Source organism: Stegodyphus dumicola, chromosome 2 (assembly GCF_044657685.1).
Source record: "Stegodyphus dumicola isolate Sdum_Otavi_A_Nest chromosome 2, ASM4465768v1".
Classification (NCBI taxonomy): Eukaryota; Metazoa; Arthropoda; class Arachnida; order Araneae; family Eresidae; genus Stegodyphus; species Stegodyphus dumicola.
In genome coordinates this window covers 94259818-94281928 of record NC_140769.1, presented here as the reverse complement: position 1 = coordinate 94281928, position 22111 = coordinate 94259818, and the positions used below count along the sequence as shown (strand labels likewise).

The window sequence follows — 22111 nt, the reverse complement described above, 5'->3', positions numbered from 1 at the left end:
CTACGACCGTATTCTTCGTTTAAATATGAAAAAATCAGCAGCGAAAACACATACAAAGCCATTGTCTACTTAGTACGTCAACTGCACAACCCTGATTGACGACGCGGCAACACTTTTTCACGCGCTTTCGACAACTTCCGTACTCAGAGAATATAGGATGTCGGGCAGACCTGTTTTTTACTAACAGCGACATCTGGCGGCCCACAACTTGCTGTCGACTCTCGTAGCGTAGAATAACCGTCCTGTTACTGCATTCTTAACAGCAGTTCTTAGCATATCAGGAGGAATGTTACGGACATTTCTCATTTCTGCCAAATTGTTTAGAATATCACCATAAACAGTGCTTTTGAGATAACCCCATAGCCCAAAGTCACAGAGATTGAGGTCTGGTGGGAAGAGGGGAATTGTCGGCCTATAAGACGTTCATTCGTGAAATGTTTCTTAAGTAACTGTGCGACACACGTGAGGTGGGGCCCAGCCCTGCATAAAAATCGTAGTATCTAAAATGCCATGTTACTGCAGTTCCATGCAGTTCGTGTATCACGAAAGATTTTAACATTGACTCTAAGTGAGCTGCAATCACAGTGGTCCAGCTGTCGCCTGCTCTTCAGAGAAAAACGGTTCAGTTATAAAACTAGCTGTCATTCGACACTAAACGGTGTGGAATGACTGCTATGCAATCGAATGCAGTAGGAGAATGCCAATGGAACTAGATAGATAACATGAGGGATTTCTTTGGCCCAAATCGATTAAAAGCGTTTTGAATCAGTATCTTCATGTTTTAGTGCCGAATTCAGGCTTCAAAAATTACAAATTGGCGATCTGTAAGAAAACGATTTTCAGATCGTACGCACTTGTGCGAGTGATTTGCGATCTCACATTTTCTAATCGCTAATTCGTGGTTTTCACGGACGAATTTCTCACTAACACGAATGGCGCACTCGACTTTTATCGAATTCAACGCTTTTAAATGGTAATTTACCTACTTCAAAGTTTCTTAAGGGTATGCAACATGTTAAACCTGTGTAACAAAAGGTTAAGTTAGATTCCGACCCATATTTCGTTTGACAATATTGCATACAGCGCCATTTTCCCCCTGGTGGTGAGGTTTCCAACTTCCTTTTTTTCGCGAAAAATAAATTCCCATGACCTCCTTTACACGATTACCAAGTTTGATAACATTTGATCCAGTGGTTTTCCTTTTATGACCGTTTCAGTGTGGAACTTTAATTATAACTACTCTGTATATTATTAAATTTTAATTTGAAGCTATGCGTTATATGTATACCAAGCGTAAATTTTTCGCTTTTATGGAAAAATAAAGAATCAAAGCAAATATACTTAGGATAATGGACCAAAACTGAAAAAATTTCCTCTCCCTCCGAAAATAAAATATTGAAACTTTGACCTTGAATTTATTGGATTATCGAAATATTTAATTTGACTTATCTTCTAAGTCCTAGTTCCGACAACAATTCCGTCAAAACTTCCGAATTACTTAAGCTAAAGTAAAAGATTTAGTATATATTCACTGTATGTTAATAAAGTAATCAGAGTGGAATAAAAATAGATTATAAAATTTACGCTGATGCAACTTTTTGTCTGACTGCACAACATGTAATGGAAGAGAAGGCTTGTAGAGATCTGTTTTTGACATGCCTCTAAAAGTAGATGTCATACTCCTTTTGTCTCTTCGATGTCAAAAAACTTTCCTTTGAGAGGCAACTTTAGTTTTTGGGAAAGAAAAAAATCACAAGAAGACAAATTTGAAGAACATGCAGGACGATTGAGTACACATACTTATTTTCGGAACACAAGCGGTTCTCCGACTGGTTATTGAATAATGAAAAGATGCATTGTCATGCAATACAAAACATTCGGAATAGGTTTTCTGACTGAAAACGTAAGATTAAAAGTCATCTGCTTAATTCACAGTCATTTACAAGTCAACTACTCGGGAAATTGCAGAATCGTTTTGATCCTGAGCTTGTAAGACAAACCTAATATCACTGGATTTAAACACTTCTTTAATCTTCCGAGAACGTTCCTTCTTTAGCTCATATTCCAAGAATATTAAGTGAATACAATTATTGCAAAAGCAATTGAATATTCATTTGCACTACGGCTTGGTAGTTTACTAACGAATTAACAAAACTTAAATTCTGCTTTTTGTGTCTAACAATACAACAATATTTTAAATATTTAGAAATAAAATATTAAATTGGAGATTTAATTGGAGCCTCACCAGTTTCCTAGCATTTGAAGATTGTTAAATACTAATTGTTTGTTGCGAAGTCTAACCCAGGCTGCATAGTTGGTTTTCGTAGTTTTCTAGGTTCTCTTTACAAAGGTTCTCTATGAAAGCATCTTAATCAAATAGCTCCCATGTTCTTTCTATGTTCAAATAACCAACTAACCTAGTTTAAGCGCGATTTCTAAGTGAAGTTACTAGCAAAACCCGAATACTCATTAAAAATCATGTAACTTGCCAATCGGGAGTAACATGAAAGATGCGGCGCCAATAATTGAATTGCTGCTACGGTACGCTGTTTTTAAACTTAGATGGTCGTTCCTTAATTAAATAGCCCACCAGCGGCCGAGCGGTAAAGACGCTGAACACTGGTAATTCGGTCCGAGGTTCGAATCCCGCGAACGGGCTGGCTGCAGGGGCGTTTTCGTGGTTTTCCCTATGTGTAACGTGTATACGAGCCAGTTTCCCTTAGAAAGTCCTCCACGAAGGAATCCCTCCCTTTAGGCAGATAACCCTCGTGTGCTTTGCGATAATTAAATAATCCAATCCAATCCAATCCTTAATTAAATGTAATTGATTTGTAACTTCTACTAGAGCTGACGGTTAGAATTGAAGTGTAAATAAATAATATCGTGTGCAATATTTACAATTTATAAGAAGGATTTATTAATAACCGTAATAATTATTTATTATATTACTAATGATTAGGATTCAGTTCTTGACAATTACATTCTAAATTAGAATTTTAAGAATATAATGAAAATACGCTACGCACAAAAATACATTTTAAGATAAAAAAATGAGTTGATTTTTTATGTTTTAAAATTTTTGAATTCATTTAATAAACATCGTATCCTCGTTGTTAATTGAATCCAGAATGTTGGGTGTCGTTTATATAATTATTCTTACTTGTCCACAGAATCTGCTGACTTATCCAGCCATTAAGCAGCTGCAGATCATTTCTACACAACCACCGAACTTACATTAATTCAGTCTCTAGAGGGTTGTATGTTTATATCATAATTTGACTTTTATAAAAATGATTATTCTAAATCTTATGTCTCTATAAAAATATCCTGTGCTTTAAAAATATGTATCAGCCGCTCTTTCAGCCACTTCAAAAGCAACAGTTTGTTTTTAGAAATAAATTATGCAGTTACTGTCATAAAATTCAAATAAACATCAAACAAAAATTCTCAGTTTTAGACAATTCGATTTAAACGAAGTAAAGCAGCAGACGATAAAACGAAGGTAAAAATTTACTCATACAAAAATTTACTCTTATTTTTTTTTAAAAGATATAGAGAAATTAAAAAAATAGTTAAAAATTTGAATAATATCATCTATAATTTAAAAAAATAGCTTTAAATATAGTATTAATAAATATTTATTGCGCATCATTGAGGGAAAAAAATGTCATATAATTAATTCTCCGTAAAATTTTACTTGAAATTTAAGGTTAAAAATAGCTGTGGCAATTCAGTGTAACAAAAATCCATAGACCACATTTGGCGTTATTATCGCTCAAAAAAAGATGCCAAATTTCAAAACGCGAAAATATGTAAATTCGTGTATATCTTAGAAAATTTTGAATAAAAAAGCCTAATTTTTTGCAGATATGCTTAAAAATACACCTACTTTAAGATGATGGTAAAAATTTTATAGGTTATAATTCAAAATTTTTTTCGAAAAATTTATAAAATTATTTTAAAATAGAAATTTTAAAAATAAAACACAAAAAATGGGTAAATTTTATTTGGAATGAACCTAAATTTCGAAATGTGAGAGAAAAAAATCAAAAAAGTTTAATAATAAAAGAGATAATAATAAATATTTGCCAAATTCAAATAACATTGAGGAGCTAAAATTTTGAGAGCTAATATTTTAAAAACTACTCGTACGATTTTTACAAAACTTGGTATTCTTGCATAATTTGAGTCGTAGAATCGAAATATGGAAAAATATTGGTATGTTATTTCAGAAAAAGTCCAATTTTGTGTCAAAATACCTATGTTAGAATAGTGCTATATATAAATCTAATATATATCCTAAGTCGCGCTTTTGAGACATGAAAAACGCAGGTTGAATTTTGTCAATCGGCCCAGTAGAACGGGAGATATAGCACTGTCCCTTTTTTTTTTTTTTTTTTTTTTTTTTGAGCAGTGTACATGGAAAGTATCACAGGATTCCAGATCAAGACGAAATTTTTTAGATTATATTTTAAGATGTATGATATGAGCTACTTTTAAGGTTGCAATCATTTAGCCCTAGAATCCGAAGAAGAACTATTGTATTTTTCAGTTCCTTACAGACATACAGAAGATTATGGAGGAATTCTAGTCATGATTTACATACCTCAGTAGCATAAATAGCTATTATTACATTATTTATTAATCTACACAGTACTGAACCATTAACCATCCGGGCAAAGCTGTGTCTTTCGAATACGGATAGGGAAAAAAGGACGTGTTCTTCAGACGTTTTCTGCTTGTAATAGGAAATGACGTCAAATATTTGTTAGTATGTATTCGTGTGAAAGTTTCTCAAATGAAAAATCTATTAAATATCATTATACAAGTTATGCCATACTTTGCTCTCTACTAAATCTTCTGCGATTCGCAATTTCATAAATTGACATTACTTATGTAAATGATACTTACCAGGCTCATCTATCACACTTGATGAGTAAGTTACTATTAAAATACATAATTACATATTTTCCTGTAATTTATTTTCAACTTTGATGCGGAAATATTTAATTTTAAGCTGCCGCCTTTCACACTGTAAGTAAATGAATTTGTGGTTCTGACGCTCATTAGAGTTGAACACTCCTGTTATAGACTATTTATTTTTGAAATGAAAAAGTGCGTATTTTGCTTCTATGGTGAGAAATGGAATAATGTTAAAATTTCTTAAAATCACTTTCTAATAAACTTGAATATAGTACAACTTTGAGAAACGAAAATTTAAATAACAGGTATAAGTGAAACATTTTAAAGAAATACCGTTTTGCATTTTAAATTTAAATTTCTTTCTTTAATTTTATCTTCTGTAATAAAAATTACATTACTGCTGATGATAACTTTAAATGAGTGTTGTTAGCAAAATAACTTTTCTTTACACGTTGTTAAATTACCTCTTGGAAATGTCGCTATATATAAAAGCTGATTGCTTTATAGATAACACTTTGGTTCAGGGAAAAAAGCTTCTGTACTGTCTTTAAAACCGATCGTGTAAAAAAATGTTAAAATTAAAATTTGAGCCATTTTCTCTCAAGGGAAAAAAAGGCTCAAAGGATCGATTTAGAGGTCAAACGAAAATTAATTTCATTAAATATAGGATCCAATTTTAAGAGTTGAATGAATGGAATAAATTTGAAACCATTGCATCTAAATTAAAATATTTCTACCGTAAAAAGTATCTTTTAGAAATATAAATTTAAAAACTATATATATATTCGTATATGGTCCACCAATATCTCTGGTGACTGTTACGACAACAAAAAGATGAAGATTATTTGATTGATTTTGCTTTAGAAAGATTCGGTTGAATGTCTTTCTTTGTTTAATTCGGCTGTAAAAATCTTTTTCTCATTGAAGTTTTTTTTCCCTTATGAGGTCCATATAAATATTTAAGTTTAGCATATTTTTTTAAAACGCATCATGTGAAGAAACTTACTGTAGTCTGAAGGTCTTTTAAGTTTGATTATTCTCTTAAATTGAAACCATCAGTCTACGTGAAGTTATTCACGGCATATTTTAATTGAGCAATATCTTCAAGTAATGCATTATTTGTAGACTATTATTAGATAAACTAAAATATTAATGTACTACGCTCATACACGTTCTGCTTGCTCACTTTTAAAGTACGTGGTTTAACTTATAGTTCGATATTTATTTCAGTTTTAAAGAGTACTAAAAGTAATGCTTTTTAAGATCACTTTCGCTGAAAATTGCTCTTCATGGTCAAGTGTCACTTAAACGTTTCAGAAAAGATTTGAAAGGCAATGCTTAACTTTTTTTTTTTTTTTTTTTTTTTTTTCAGGAATTCGGAGAAACTCCCGGATATCTTGTTAAGCGTAGAAAAGATATTGAATACTCGAATGAAATGTTGCAGAAGTCATCTGAAGAAGAACAATTAAGAAAATTGAGCGAAGAGGAAAAAGACACCCTTATTGAAGTAATTATGAGATTTTTTATTCTACTTAGTTTTAAAGAAAGCATAAGTTAATGAATTATACACAACTCGACATCTGATTAACCGGAACTAAAGACAGAAAAACAGAGATAATTTTTTTTTTTTTTCCTTTTTTCTCTCAAAAAAATAGTAATCGAAAATTCGGTTTATCGATATTAACATTGTGAACATTACTTTATAATAACATATCTCGAAACTGTCAAAATTCTGCATATAGAAAGAATATGAAATTTCCGAAATGTGAATTTAAAACGAAAAAGGATGCTATTCTAATGTGCGTTTAATCGACTTTCGGCTATACTGTAGTAGCATAGAACATCTTAAATAAGATACATCTGGTCAATTATAAGAAAATAATGTCTGGTACGATGCATGTTAATATGTGCAGAATAAAAACACATGAATTCAAAGCTAATGATCAAAACTAATAGTAGTATACGTAATAGTACTGGCTAGAAATTTTCGATGCTATAGTATGCAAAAGATTTTCAGTTTAATGAGACAAGTCATGAATTTGTAGCTTTAACACAAGGTCCAATTAAGACAGTTGGCGGCTCTAGGGACAGTGCTTTATATAGGTTTCTTTATAAAGCGTTCAGGCGAAGGTTTTATAGCCACAACTAGCCTAAGCCGAACTTCCGATGATAGGCCACCAACCTTTGTCACGGAAACTGGTATAAGGATCTTGTCTAGATATTTCTAATTTTTCAGCTTTATACCAGGATTGTATAAGAATACATGGAGTGACATTCAGTCGAAGATTTCGCTGAATCAGTTGCATATTCGCGCGTGTGGAACTTTCCTTTTCTAATTGGCAAAGGCTTAAACCCTGTTCCGTAGAGGTGAGCTAAGCTAATGACTTTTACACCTTACGATAATGATAATTATGACAGCTATACCACCGTCTGGAAGTTTTTCTAATGATCACTTTTCTTATTTTCGTGTCAGAAAAACAAGGTTTTGATTAAGTATAGTATAATTTGGGCCTCTTGAGACTTGAATCCCTAGGTATTACGTAATTAATCAACTACTGTTGATCGAAGTTGTCAGAATCCACTGACGTATGCAGGTTCTATTTATATTCATTAAAAAAACAAGAAGAAAATACATTTACCTGTTCTGATGCATTGTTGAATCTGACGTTATGTTTCAGCTGGAAATCTTCTTAAAAAAACACAATTCTATTTCTTGACATCACATTTTATTTACATAAAACATTCAAAAGGAAAGAATTAAGATTTAAATACATTTTCTTGTACAGCCTCTCTTTTTCTTTTATGGCTGTACGAAACAATTTATCCGTCCATCACACGGATTCGAAACCGAACTATCTACTCTTTACAAAAAAATAAAAATAAAAACAAAAGTTTGATTTCTCTTACTAATGGAACCTCTAGCGCCCTCTAGCGAGGGAAAGACACTTTAGATGAACATTTAACAGGCTCCCACCTTTAATTTATGGTGGAAGCCAGAAATTAAACATTAAAATTAAATTTACATCATTACTCAAAAATAATAGAATGAAATAAAACTAATATCTATGAAAATTTCAAGCCAAAAAAAAAAAAAAAAAAAGTTAAAGTTCTAAAATTGAGTTGTGAAAAGTGTTCATACTGTTCATCAGCTGGTTTACTGGGTCATCGTTCTTAGATATCTCCAAATGGCAAAGTTTACGAATCGGTCGTACAAAAGTTCCTGAAGAAGTTTTTACCTCTGCCACACGTGTACAACCACCTCTACTTGGAAACAATTTTGTGACTTTCCCTATTGGCCAGTTAAGTCTCTTTCGGTTGCCTAGTTCAATTAGTACTGCATCACCCGTCTGGATCACTTGAGCCTTTTCTCTTGACTTTTGAAGGAGATTTGCCAAATATTCTTTTCGAAATCTATTTCTCAATTGATCTTTTATATTATGGCATTTCCGGTATCTTTTTCGAAGTTTCTGGAAATTAATTTTCTCTAGATCAGGTATCCCAATTTCTTGGATGTCTTGAATAAAAGATGATGGAGTCAAAGGAATAAATTTATCAGATTCTTCTGAAATACATGTAAGAGGTCGATTATTCATTACAGTTTCAACTTCACATAATATCGTTGAAAGGTCTTCAAAACTGAGTGATGATCTACCAAGTGTTCTTAGAAGAAGATTTTTTACACTGCGAATGAGCCGTTCAGCAGAAATAATCCAAAAATTTTCTCGCAGGATGGAACCAACAGTCTGGAGACCAGCATGGCAGTTCTTTAAATGGCAGTCTCGTATTAAACAGTTTACTACGTGATGTTTTGATGGGAACAAAATTGGATATTTGAACGAAAATTCGTCATCACGTTCTAACAACTTGGTTTTCACTCGTATTATGTTATTTTGATCTTTCACAACAACAAGACCTTTGACAGAACCTGAGACATCACCAAAATTTTCTAACTGAATTCTCGACCAAAAGAACTTCTCTGCCTCTTTCTTTTCTTCGATCGAGAGCTCAGATGGGAAAAAATAATTTCTATTTCTACATTTGGATATGAATCTTTTCATCCAACAAATAATATTTACAAATCAGCAAAATTTCGAAACTCTCTCATAATTCATGAATTGATCTACTTTTGCGCAGGTAAATAAGAATATAGCAGTTTTTTTTCTTTCTGACATAACTTAATCTTCATTAGGAACCTGTTCTGATTTGTACCAATTATTTTCTTCGTCTTTTAACCATTTTGGTCCCTCCCACCATCTCGTCTCGATAAGATGTCTTGGGCTACAACCACGAGATGGCAGGTCCGTCGTATTTAGATTACCTGGGACAAGATATCATTGGTATGATTCTGTGAGTTTGCATATTTCTCTGATTCTGTTACCCACAAAAGTACCGCATTGGTCATTTCTTCGTATCCATGCTTTAACCGTTGAAGAGTCCGTCCAGTAATAAACTGGTATTGTAGAGACATCCAGAGCCTCACGAATATAGTTTGCTAATCTGGCTCCCAAAACACAAGCAAGAAGTTCTAGACGCGGGATTGTCAAAGTCATTTTTGGCGCAAGTCGAGATTTTGCTTCTAGAAGCTGTACCGAAATCCTATTATTATTTTCACAGCGCAGGAAAATTACTGTTGCATATGCATTCTGACTCGCGTCGCAAAAAACATGTATACACCATTTTTCTTTATTTCCGTAACCTATGCGTCTGTTTGCCTTCAAGTTAGATATTTGTTTCAATTCACTATACCATTTCTGAAAGTCCTTTTGGATCTTCTCTGGAAGCGGGGAATCCCATTCTGACTTAGCTGACCAGGCCTCCTGAATCATTAGCTTGGCTGGCAACAATGCTGGGATGAGAAAACCGAGGGGATCGTAAATACCTTGTGTTATAGACAAGATCTTCCGTTTAGTAGGATTTTCTGTTTCAGCGTCAAATTTATTGCTGATCATTAAACAATCCTCCTTTCTATCCCATTTAATCCCTAAAACCGAAACTGGAGTTGTAAGATCTTTAAACAAACTTCTGTTCTCAGTTGACAATTTTTCTATTTCTTCTACCGGACTGAACTGCCATAATCTCAAATCCATCTTAGCTTCAGCCATAATTTCAGTTGACTTTGAGATAAATTCTTCTAATTCGGATGCACTGTCTACGGAGGTTACGCAGTTGTCAATATAGAAACACTTCAAGAGTTTGTCAGTAACTGTTTTGAGTTGTTGTGGATACTTGTTCAAATGGTATCTTATAACCGCGCTGAGTAAAAAAGGGCTACAAGTAGCTCTGTTATGTTGATAGACTTTAATTTTATTTTCCTTCTCCCACCATAAAAATCGCAAAAATCGGCGATCCTCTTCCTTAACTTCAATTTGGAGGAAGGCTCTTCTGATGTCGGATACAACAGCAATAGCCTTTTCTCGGAATCTCAGTAATATAGCGGGAATTTCTTCTATCAAGTTTGGTCCTTTGAAGAGACAGTCATTTAAGGATGGTGCTCTTCCAACTTTGCACGAGGCGTCAAAAATTGGTCTGATAGACGTAGTAGCACTCTCTGGTGCCACAAGTAATAGCCTCCTACTTCTTCTAGTTCCTTTTTTGAGACTTCCTGTATGACATTCTCTTTTTGCCATTCTTTAAAGACTAGGTCATAATCTTCAAATTTACTCAACTTCTTCAGTCTTCTTGTAGTGCTAAACAACCTTCTTTCTGCTTCATTTCTATTTGAAGGAATGTTTGGGTTAATACAAGTCCATGGAAGACCAACACGGTAACGCCCGTCTTCACTTCTCGTAAGTTCTTTGAGGAACAAATCATGGGCTAGCTCTTCTTCTTCCTTCTTAGACAACGTTTCAGTGGGATCATTAATTCCTATTGTCTCTAGCCGCCATAAATCTGGAATGCTAAGTTCTCTCAGAGATAAATTAGTCATCAACGTTAGCTGTACCACTATTCACGTAACCTTGGGATGGATTCTCTAACTCACCGCAAATTGTCCATCCAAGTTTTTTTCTGAATTGCCGTTAGACCGTTGTTCAGCTGCTTGATTCGTCCTGTTAGGAGTTGGCCATAAACATCACTGCCAATTAAAATTTCTGTTTCAGGACAAACCGTACCAATATCTGACACCCATAATCTATGTCTCTTAAGCTCTTCTAGAACACTCCTTTGGAATGCATGGAATGTTCCCACATATCTTTTCTTGGTCAAGGAATTTGGTTGTGATAACAGATTTGTGACCATTACCCGGTGCACTTAATTTAATTTTATATTTATTATGAGATTTAGCTTCTATTTCTGTACCTCCAAATACCGTGTGGGTAATAGTTGCTGTAGCGAGAGGCTTAAGACCAAGTTCTTTCGCTGTGCTCTTTAAAATATAACTCCTTTGGGACCCACTGTCCAATAGTGCCCTAACCTTCTTAATTTTCTTATAACCCTTAATTAGTATTTCTAGTGTCATGAGAGCTACTTCTTTTGAACACTGCTCTTTGCAAGTGTGTTCAGGATATTCGCTAGGGGTTTACTTTTATCACTAATTTCTTTCGTTTTACCTATCTCAGGACAGAAAAGCTCTGTATGAGGTTTTGAGCAGACATGACAGCGTACAAAAACTTTACACATTTTGGCACGGTGGCCAAAGCGTAAACATTTCAGACAACAGTTCTTTTCCCTGACTTTCTTTATTTTTTCTTCCAGAGAGAACGATCTGGCAACTACGCAGTCCTTACTTTCATGCGACTTACCACAGAACAAACACGAGCTTTCTTTAGCAGCGAATAAACCAGCTGCAGTAGGGTACTTGTTATCCCTTTTCAGCATTTTCTCTTTTGGGATAATACTTTCAAAGCCTGACCTGGCCAATTGTAATCTTTCTTCACCCGCTACCTCCCTCTTCAAAAAGTTCATTAACAACGTTAAACTCGACTTCGAAAAACTCACTTCACTATCAGAATCTTTCTTTCCCCTAATATTGCATCTCTGCCATGCTCTTCAAATATCATCAGGTAAGCAGGATTCTATCATGGGGTATAGCCAGGCTGAATTACTTTCTATATCAAGCCCCATGGATTCTTAAGATCTTAAATGTGCTTCTACCTTGGTAAATAAGTCACACAATGATAATCTGTCTTTACCCTTTGCTTGAATATTTGTTGTAATTAATTTCAAAAATTCCCTGACATACACTTCGATAAGAATATCTTTGTCCCCATAACGCTCTTGAAAAGCTCGCAAAGCTTTCGAATAATTTTCTGAAGTTATCGGGTAACTTTCTAATAAATGCCTAGCACGAGTTCCAGATTCTACAGCTTGTAGCAAATATTGGAACTTATCACAATCATCTAATTCTTTATCTTCATGTATCTTCTTAAACTGTGCCCAAAATGGCAAATAATTAATTAATTGAGAATCAAAAGGTTTTATATTCAGTTTAGGTAATTTATACCGTTTGACTTTAGAGTTACTACTGACATCAGAATTACTAAAAACTGCGTCATTTGTAACTTTGTTTACATTTAGTAATTCACTAACTTTTCTTTCAATTGTGATGAATTCATCAGAATATTCCTCACAGCTTATAATTTCGGTTTCTAAATCATCTTCAGTGGCACTGCCCTTAATTAATAAATCTAGTACCTCTGAATCATAAAATTTTAACTCAGCATTTATCGTTTGTAACTTCACAATTTTATCTTTTAATACAGCTTTATCTGCTTGAGCATTTTTACTAATTTCGTTCTTTAGAACTTTAACCGTTCTAGTGAAAGCACTGCGTACCGTTGCACGTTTTTTCTTTATCATATCAACATTCATTTTTACTTTAAACTCCAGTCAAATATTTTATCTTAAATTTTAAAGTAATCCTTTTAACTTAATCTTATTTCCTCAATCCTTAATTGGATTCTTACACATTAATTTGTTTTACGTTGAAATTACTTTTATTCAAAAACATAAAACTTATAATATATATTTTAAGCTGAAAATACTAAATATCTATTTCTATTCAACTTAAATATAAACATGCTTTCATTCAACAAAATGCATCTTCAAAATATAAACATATTTCAAGTACTTCCATTTTCGGAAGCATAAATAACTAGTTCTTCTTTAAGATAACACGTCCTGATGGCGGACGCCAAAAACTTTATTATTTTACTTAATTAATCAACTACTGTTGATCGAAGTTGTCAGAATCCACTGACGTATGCAGGTTCTATTTATATTGATTTAAAAAACAAGAAGAAAATACATTTACCTGTTCTAATGCATTGTAGAATCTGACGTGATGTTTCAGCTGGCAATCTTCTTTACAGAAAAACCACAATTCTATTTCTTGACATCACATTTTATTTACATAAAACATTCAAAAGGAAAAAATTAAGATTTAAATACATTTTCTTGTACAGCCTCTCTTTTCCTTTTATGGCTGTACGAAACAATTTATCCGTCCATCACACGGATTCTAAACCGAACTCTTTACAAAAAATAAAAATAAAAACAAAGTTTTGATTTTTCTCACTAATGGAACCTCTAGCGCCCTCTAGCGAGGGAAAGACACTTTAGATGAACATTTAACACCTAGGCCTGAGCTTTGTAGATACAAGCAAAAATCAGGGCGTGCTCACTCAGCACACTTAGGTAATGTGTGACACAAATTGGCGTAATAACCAGAAACAAATGAACTTGTGAGCTTTGAGCTTTAGTCACCATAAAGTTCAATATTTTCACATTTTTAAGTCATTAGCTTGTATTGCCACAGGGGCAGTATTCGTTTAGCTTGACGAGCAGATATATCAATTGTAGATCATTTCTTGTGAGAATAAATAAAGGATCATATTTTATGCTAATAATCCATACGACCTGAAAATTTCGGAAGGAGATATCAAGCCATCTTGTTTGACACTTACAGATACATAAATAAAATATGTTTTGTGTGGTTAATTTTGTCAGTTGATGATGTCACACGATTCATATTAAACACGATTCACATGATTCATATTAAAATAAAGGTCTTTCAGAACTTGTCAAAAGTCCGTGGATCTAAGTTCTACACAACACAAAAAAGAAATTTTAAATGCAAGAACTTTATAATCATTTACCGAATAACATGCACATGCAGGTTAAAGTAACACATGCTCGAGACATAAATTGAAATGGAGTATAAATTAACATTTTACAAAAGGTTTTCATATTGATTTTAGAAAATCATAATTGGATAAGCTTAAAGTACATCATTGTACTCAATATTCAATATATTGAAGAAATATTAATATCAAGGGTGCGGCTTCTGTCAAATAAATTTACGGAAACTTTACAAAACAGTTCATGGATGAATTTAAATCGCATTAAAGACTATGCGAATAATTCATACACAAACTTTTGCATTTTCCTAATTAAAATGCTATGAAAATAAATATTTATATTTTCCTGATATTTTTATACTAAATTAGTTTATTTCTATTCTGTCTTGAAGGGTATTTTTTCTCATTTTTTAATGTTTTCATTCGGTTAATGGACAAATGTGATCACACATATTATGATTCAAAAATATTACACCATTAGATATCTCCTGAACATGTGATCGTAGACCTGCGCTTGACGTTCAAGATTTGAATCAGATAAAAATAATAAGCTTTCAAATTACGATAAGTTTTAACTCTTTGGTAAAAAAGTATGAAACTTAAAAATTTTTAATGCGGCTCCATAGAAAATGAAATTCAATTATTTTAAATAAACAACTGCATTATGATAGAAAATAAAGTTCTATCGTCATACGATGAAAATTGCCCAAGATATCATTTAAAACGTGAATAAGTAACGAGGGTTAATATGCAAATTTGCTAAAGTCAAATTACAAATATAATTTTCTAATGATTTCTAATGATCAAATTCTAAATGTTCTTTTTTACGTTAGGAAACCTTGATCACATAAAGTGTGTGATTCTATGTGATAATTGGATAAGCTTAAAGTACATCATTGTACTCAATATTCAATATATTGAAGAAATATTAATATCAAGGGTGCGGCTTCTGTCAAATAAATTTACGGAAACTTTACAAAACAGTTCATGGATGAATTTAAATCGCATTAAAGACTATGCGAATAATTCATACACAAACTTTTGCATTTTCCTAATTAAAATGCTATGAAAATAAATATTTATATTTTCCTGATATTTTTATACTAAATTAGTTTATTTCTATTCTGTCTTGAAGGGTATTTTTTCTCATTTTTTAATGTTTTCATTCGGTTAATGGACAAATGTGATCACACATATTATGATTCAAAAATATTACACCATTAGATATCTCCTGAACATGTGATCGTAGACCTGCGCTTGACGTTCAAGATTTGAATCAGATAAAAATAATAAGCTTTCAAATTACGATAAGTTTTAACTCTTTGGTAAAAAAGTATGAAACTTAAAAATTTTTAATGCGGCTCCATAGAAAATGAAATTCAATTATTTTAAATAAACAACTGCATTATGATAGAAAATAAAGTTCTATCGTCATACGATGAAAATTGCCCAAGATATCATTTAAAACGTGAATAAGTAACGAGGGTTAATATGCAAATTTGCTAAAGTCAAATTACAAATATAATTTTCTAATGATTTCTAATGATCAAATTCTAAATGTTGTTTTTTACGTTAGGAAACCTTGATCACATAAAGTGTGTGATTCTATGTGATAATTGGATAAGCTTAAAGTACATCATTGTACTCAATATTCAATATATTGAAGAAATATTAATATCAAGGGTGCGGCTTCGGTCAAATAAATTTATGGAAACTTTACAAAACAGTTCATGGATGAATTTAAATCACATTAAAGACTATGCGAATAATTCATAAACAAACTTTTGCATTTTCCTAATTAAAATGCTATGAAAATAAATATTTATATTTTCCTGATATTTTTATACTAAATTAGTTTATTTCTATTCTGTCTTGAAGGGTATTTTTTCTCATTTTTTATTTAAGGGTGTCTTGAAGGGTATTTTTTCTCATTTCAATGACTTTGTAATTTTTATTTGCAGGAATATTAAATATTAAATTATTTTAACTGACAAAATGAAGTTTTTATCTGATCTCTCAAATCAGGTAAATGTTCAGGTAAATCAGGAAAAATCTTTCATCAGGTAAATGTAATCATTTCCTACAGTTTTTGCACTTCAGCTTCGGTCTTATATATTACATTGTAAGGTGTATGTTAATTTTATAGCAGTTATTTTAATTTTCAAACCCTTTCCTTTCAATTCTTGTTTCTCACTTAAAACTTTCTATTAGAATGAGTTTTTAGAATCGTGCTGAATGCAAATGAGTTAGAAGTGGTATTTTAAGGAAGTTCAACTTACTTCGAAAGAGAGTGGTTAGGAGTCCTTAGTGGCGCGTGTTTGCTTTCTGGCTACTTCATTCTTGAATCTATTACACTCGCCCGTATTGTACGTGTCTGTTGATAATCGCCGGCTAGTTTAAATTAAAGACCAACTATGTTAGATATTTGTGTTTAGTTTAGGCTAAGTCTATTTTATTTAGTATTAGATTAGTTTCTTATTTTCTTATTTCTTATTTTCTTATCCTGATTTAAAAGCCCAAATGGAGGCTTTCCTGTAAGCTAAAGAAGGGGCGAACTTTTATCATTTTGAATAAAAGGGTATTTTAACCCTTCTCGAGTTCACATTATAAGTGCTTGAACTCAGCGATAAGTCACTACTTAGTTCACTAGATTTCTCGACATTTTACCATAGACAAAGTAGCGAGGGACATTACAACATAACCCAATTTTTCTTAAAGGGCTCAGTAGGGTTATGTGAAATTTATTAATTAGAACTTATTTGTGAATGATGATCCATATAATAGAATAAATCTTGGAAATTTTTTCTAATTCTAAAATGCGTATTTTGACCGAAATTGCCATTCATCTGGAAGCTTACCATATTTCAGTGATCTTAAAATTAGGTGGTCGCGAAAAATGTTTTGGGGGTAGCTAGATTACTGTAAAACTGCACAACAGAGATCCAAACGTATTATAAAATATATATTCTTCAGAATCTGGGGTCGTAATACTGCCCAAGCACCTAAAATGGGATTGCATTACTAGAAACGTTTGGAAACCAACTGCCGTATTTGATTTATCTGTTTAATCGTTCAATAAACACACAATCATTTTGCAAAACAAGCTGTAAATTAGTTTCAGACATACTATTTAACAAGTAATTTGTAGGTAAATTGTTTTTGCAAATTGAAGAAATATTATTTAAATATAGTAAATGTAGAAATATTATTTAAATATAATAGGAATTTACAAAACATGAAAGCCTTCATTCCGAAAACATTTATGAACTCTTTAAATGTAAATTTTATCAGTTTTTACTTAAAATATTTGATTGTCCTTTAAAAGTGAATAAAATTTCGATACAATTAATTTTTTTAAAAAAAATTCAATGACTTTTATTACTAATTTAACGTTATATGAAAGAACAGAAAATCTACTATCCTTGATAAGGATAGACTGGCTTTTGGGTCTAAACATATATATGTAGTTAAAGTAAGTATTGCCTACTCTTAGAAAACATAACCAACTTTTTTTCTGCGTGAAAAAATAATTCAAAAATTAATAATGGAAAAGATGAATCGTCATTTACCGAAATGTTTGAAAGAATCTCCATTGCAGCGAAAACTTATATGACTCAATTTAAAAGCACCAGAAAGGTATGCTTGAATAATTTTTATATTGCAACTAAACCTCTTCGGCAACAAAGGCCTCAAATTTCAAAATCGTCTCGAAATTACATCAACCTTTTGCCATCTCCACCTTGTGTTTTATGTACTGTGTGTAAGTATATCTATCTGCTCAAAGATTATTTTGAACTATGCTCTAAATTCACTTAGTGAAATTTTGAGACAAGTGTTAATTAGTGAAATTTTAAGATCAATGTTAAACATCATATAACCTGCTTGATTTCTTCACGTTCTCTTTGTGTTACACTTTCCCATGATTGGCCATTTCACATCAAGTGGCCATGTGACATGAACGTTTTCCTTCTCTAGTAGAATCCCCTTTGTCACTGCCTTTACCTGATTGCTGGTTTCTTCAGATTTCTATGATTTATTATGTTTTCTTTACTTTGCCGTATTCTTAATAATAGTTTTTGTCTTTTCAAGCAGCAAATTTATGTCTCGCTAATTTTTATGCCGAAGTTCTATGAAGAACCAATGCTATTGAACAAGATGATCTGGTAAAAGCCACTGAGACTGCGGGAAGATAAATGCAGGACATACTATTAATTTATAATTTTACTTATTGTTTTAAAGGAGACTGATCTTGACTCTAATATTTCTTCTAAATACGAAATAATATCCAAAAAGGCTTATAATTTAATTATTAAGTTTATAAGCCTAAATATAAGAGGGTTATAAATCAATAATCTTATTAAAATATTAATGAATTTCTCTTGATGAAGTATGCCTGTTTTCATTATCTTAAAATCTGAATGACTTTTATGTATGCATATTTCAAATCCTTTAGATTATTGATTTGAAGATAAGTGGCAGAAAACTGATTTCACAAAGTAAACAGCTTACTCTCACAAATTTTGTGCAGGTTTTGTGTAAAGGAAACTAAATACGTGTATTTGCGTGGCCATAGTTGCCGTATTTGAATGATTTAGATAATTTTATCCTTTCACCAGCGAATTTCAGCTATTAATTTTTGAGTTTAACGGTGTCAATTTTCTTTTTAGGGTCTTCGAGCAAACTGGGAAGAACTCAACAAAAGGTACTTATCTCTGCCTCTTGCTATTGATACAAATGTATTAAAGAGCCGCAAATTAGACCTGGAAAAGAAACTCGATCTTTTAGAACATGATATTTATTTCTTAGAAAAGAATAAGGATATTGATATATTTGTAGTACCTCATTAATTGTAAGCAAAGATCAAAACATTCGAGTATCTATCACATAATTGTCGATCGGAAATACTATATAGTGAATCACCCAATCTTTCCAGACATATAATAAATTTGTATATTTTGTACCTTTTATGTGTGATTCTTTGTTTTATTACCAATGATATTCATTCAATAAAGCATTTTCATATATTTATTAAAAATAAAAGTCGCCTTCAGTAAAAAAAAGTTAACACAAAATACAGTAAGTCGAATACATACAAACTAATGAATATCACAGTCATTTCTGAAAGCATTCAAAACGTCCTCAAACAATTTCAAGAATATACAGCTGACAAACATTATTTAACACAAGCTGTTCTTGGAAATCAAGTTTTGAATAATTCATGCAGCTTAATAAATAGCGCACTAAGGCTATGATTATTTGATTACTTAACAAGAATGTATACAGTTAGGAATACACCATATTTTGAATCCTTGAACTTAAATTACGCAATTGCTGGAAGACAAGCATATATACATATAGACAAGCATACATACATATAGACAAGAATACATATAAACTTTACCATAAGCCGTAAAGATAAACCTCATTGTCTTCTAACGAGATTTCAAGCAAGTTGAAGCATTAAATCTTCCATATTTGTTCATGGTTTGACATGTGTATTGCTCTTCAGATAAACACTAAGCTTTGACTGCACAAATGGTTGCGCCAGTATCCTTTCATCTTAATCAAGCGGAGATATTTTGTATTGTTAAGGAATATTCTTTGATATCGCCAAGAGATGGCGTTAGGAGTCTATCTATTGGCTTACTTAACCTTTCCCCTTCTGAACACGTGACTTGAAAAAATATTCTTCTTCTTGAAGGTAGAATTTCGATGCACTACGCAATAGAATTCGATTTAGATTTTAGCTGGAACTATTCAGTTCTTGCCTTTTGAGCATTAAATATTCGATTCAGGCATTTTAGCCTACATTGTATATATGTAAATATTAAGTTTAATTAAAATTTATGGAAAACCCTCCAGGCCATGCATCTCATTTTCGGATTATGAGTAATTCGACTTTGATCTAGAACTTTCGCTATATAATGGTGCATCGGCCCCAGAAAAGAATCTGATTAATTTGAAAATATGTGTTTTTCGCCTTTTGGATTAGTTTTGTAAGCGAAGACTTCTCACGGTAAGTCTCCTTTGATAATTTATTAAAATGGAACAGAAGACACTAATTAAGAATCGAGCACATATACGTGCTTCTGTAACTCAATTTATTAAAAATGTAGATGAGTATTTAAAAGAAGAAAATCAAGAAGAGTTAGAAAATTGTTTGGAATTGTTAAATAGTAAAGAAACGGAACTACATGATTTAAATGAAAAAATACAAAATTTGATTGAAGATGAATCAAAATTAGATTCAGATATTAACACTTCTATGGAATATAACGATAAAATAATAATAGCGAAGTCTAAAATCAACCGTTATTTAAGGGAATACAATACTCAAAATATCAACATGAATTTAAATAATTCATCTACAGAAGTTGAAGCCAAAAGACAGATTGAAGGCAATGTGAAATTGCACAAAATCTTAATTCATAAATTTTCCGGAGACTATAACGATTGGATGAATTTTTGGAATTCATTCAAGGTCACTATTCATGACAATGTTACACTTTCGAAGACAGAAAAATTTAATTATTTGAGAACTTATTTATGTGGAAACGCAGCATCAGCCATAGAAGGTCTCTCAATCTCAGAGGCTAATTATGACTCTGCTATAGACTTTCTTAAAAATAGATTCGGTCAAAGTGACCTTATTATCAATATACACATTTATAATCTCTTAAATTTAAATCCCGTTCAAAGTTCAAGTGAAGTGGCAAAATTGCGAAAACTTTATGATACAATTAACGTTCAAGTCAGAAGCCTTTTAGCATTCGGTGTGAAACCAGAAACATATCCAACATGTTTATTCCAATTTTGATGAAAATTGTCCCGAACGATATAACTTTAGAATTTCATCGTACAAATACTGAAAATCCTTCAACCTATGATTTAAACAAATTTCTAGACTTTCTCCGATTAGAAATAGAATCGCGAGAAAAGATTAATTCGTTATCCTTTCCACGCAAGTCAAACCCGGAAATGAAAGGTATTAACAGATATCCACCGACGCCGAAACATAAACAAACTGTCACCACACATGAATTTATGGCAGCCGCGTCATCAAATCGAAACTGCATTTTTTGTTTTCAAAACCATGACTCAGAGTCATGTTTAAGCCTTACAGTTAATGAGAAGAGAGATATTTTGAAAAAACAAGCGCGTTGTTTTCTTTGCCTGGCCCCTAAACACAAAATCTCACAGTGCCCGCAACGCCAAACTAAAGTTTGTAAAATTTGCAAAGGTAAACATTCAGAAGCCATATGTTTTAAATCCAGTTCGATAGTTAAAAATACACCAAGTGATAAAAAGGATAGTATATTAATTTCGAAAAATGATACACAAACTAAGGAACAGAAAGAAGAAATTGTTTCGGCCGTTTCACATAATGCAAATGATACAATTCTTTTACAGACTTGCACGATAAAAGTTAAAACAGCTAAGGAAAAGGTGTTTGCCAGACTTCTCTTGGATAGTGGAAGTATGAAAAGTTTTTGTGCTCGCGAGTTATCGGACAGATTAAACCTCGAAGTCATAAGAAAAGAAAAATTGACTGTCTACACTTTTGGGAATACTTCTCCCATCCAAAAAAATTATGACGTAGTTAAATTAACTTTAGAACATAGAAGTTCTCCCGATTCTAGAATAGAAGTTGAATTATTAGTAACTGATCATATATCAGGTACAGATATTCCTCCTCCTAAATCAGAAGAAATTAAGCAAAACAGACAATTAAAAAATTTGTTGCTCGCAGATTTTCCCGATTGTAAAAAACGCATTGCCATTCTAATTGGTGCAGATTATTATTACAACGTAGTAATGGGACACGTTAAATACTTAAGCAAAAATCTTGTTGCAGTGGAAACTATTTTCGGCTGGTGCCTACATGGACGAAAAGGTGATGATGATGTCTCTTTAGCTTTCAATGTAGTTGTAGGGGAAGATTTGATTTCCAAACAAATAACAAAATTTTGGGACTTGGAAAACTCAGGACTTATTGATAAGAGGGAAAACTTCTATTCAACTGAAAATGAAGTCGTCGAATATTTCGAATCAAATATAACATATGAAAATTCTCGCTATAAAGTTAGATTGCCTTGGAAACATGACACATC

General features: G+C 32.2%; 1 protein-coding gene and 1 non-coding gene across 3 annotated transcripts in view; both read left to right on the top strand.

Moving 5' to 3' along the window:
- The window catches only part of LOC118189185 (enkurin-like), a 77981-nt gene extending 59022 nt beyond the window's left edge, over positions 1 to 18959 (top strand). For both annotated transcript variants that reach the window (XM_085810935.1, XM_035359743.2), the window contains exons 4-5: positions 6296 to 6430; positions 18668 to 18959. In XM_085810935.1, the coding sequence (XP_085667061.1) occupies positions 6296 to 6430; positions 18668 to 18847 (315 nt within the window). In that variant the 3' untranslated portion in view covers positions 18848 to 18959. The remainder of the gene's footprint in view (positions 1 to 6295; positions 6431 to 18667) is intronic.
- On the top strand, positions 17390 to 17514 carry LOC118189187 (U6atac minor spliceosomal RNA). The gene has a single exon (XR_004758222.1). It is a non-coding gene; the product is annotated as a U6atac minor spliceosomal RNA (small nuclear RNA).
- Positions 18960 to 22111: the final 3152 nt, after the last annotated feature.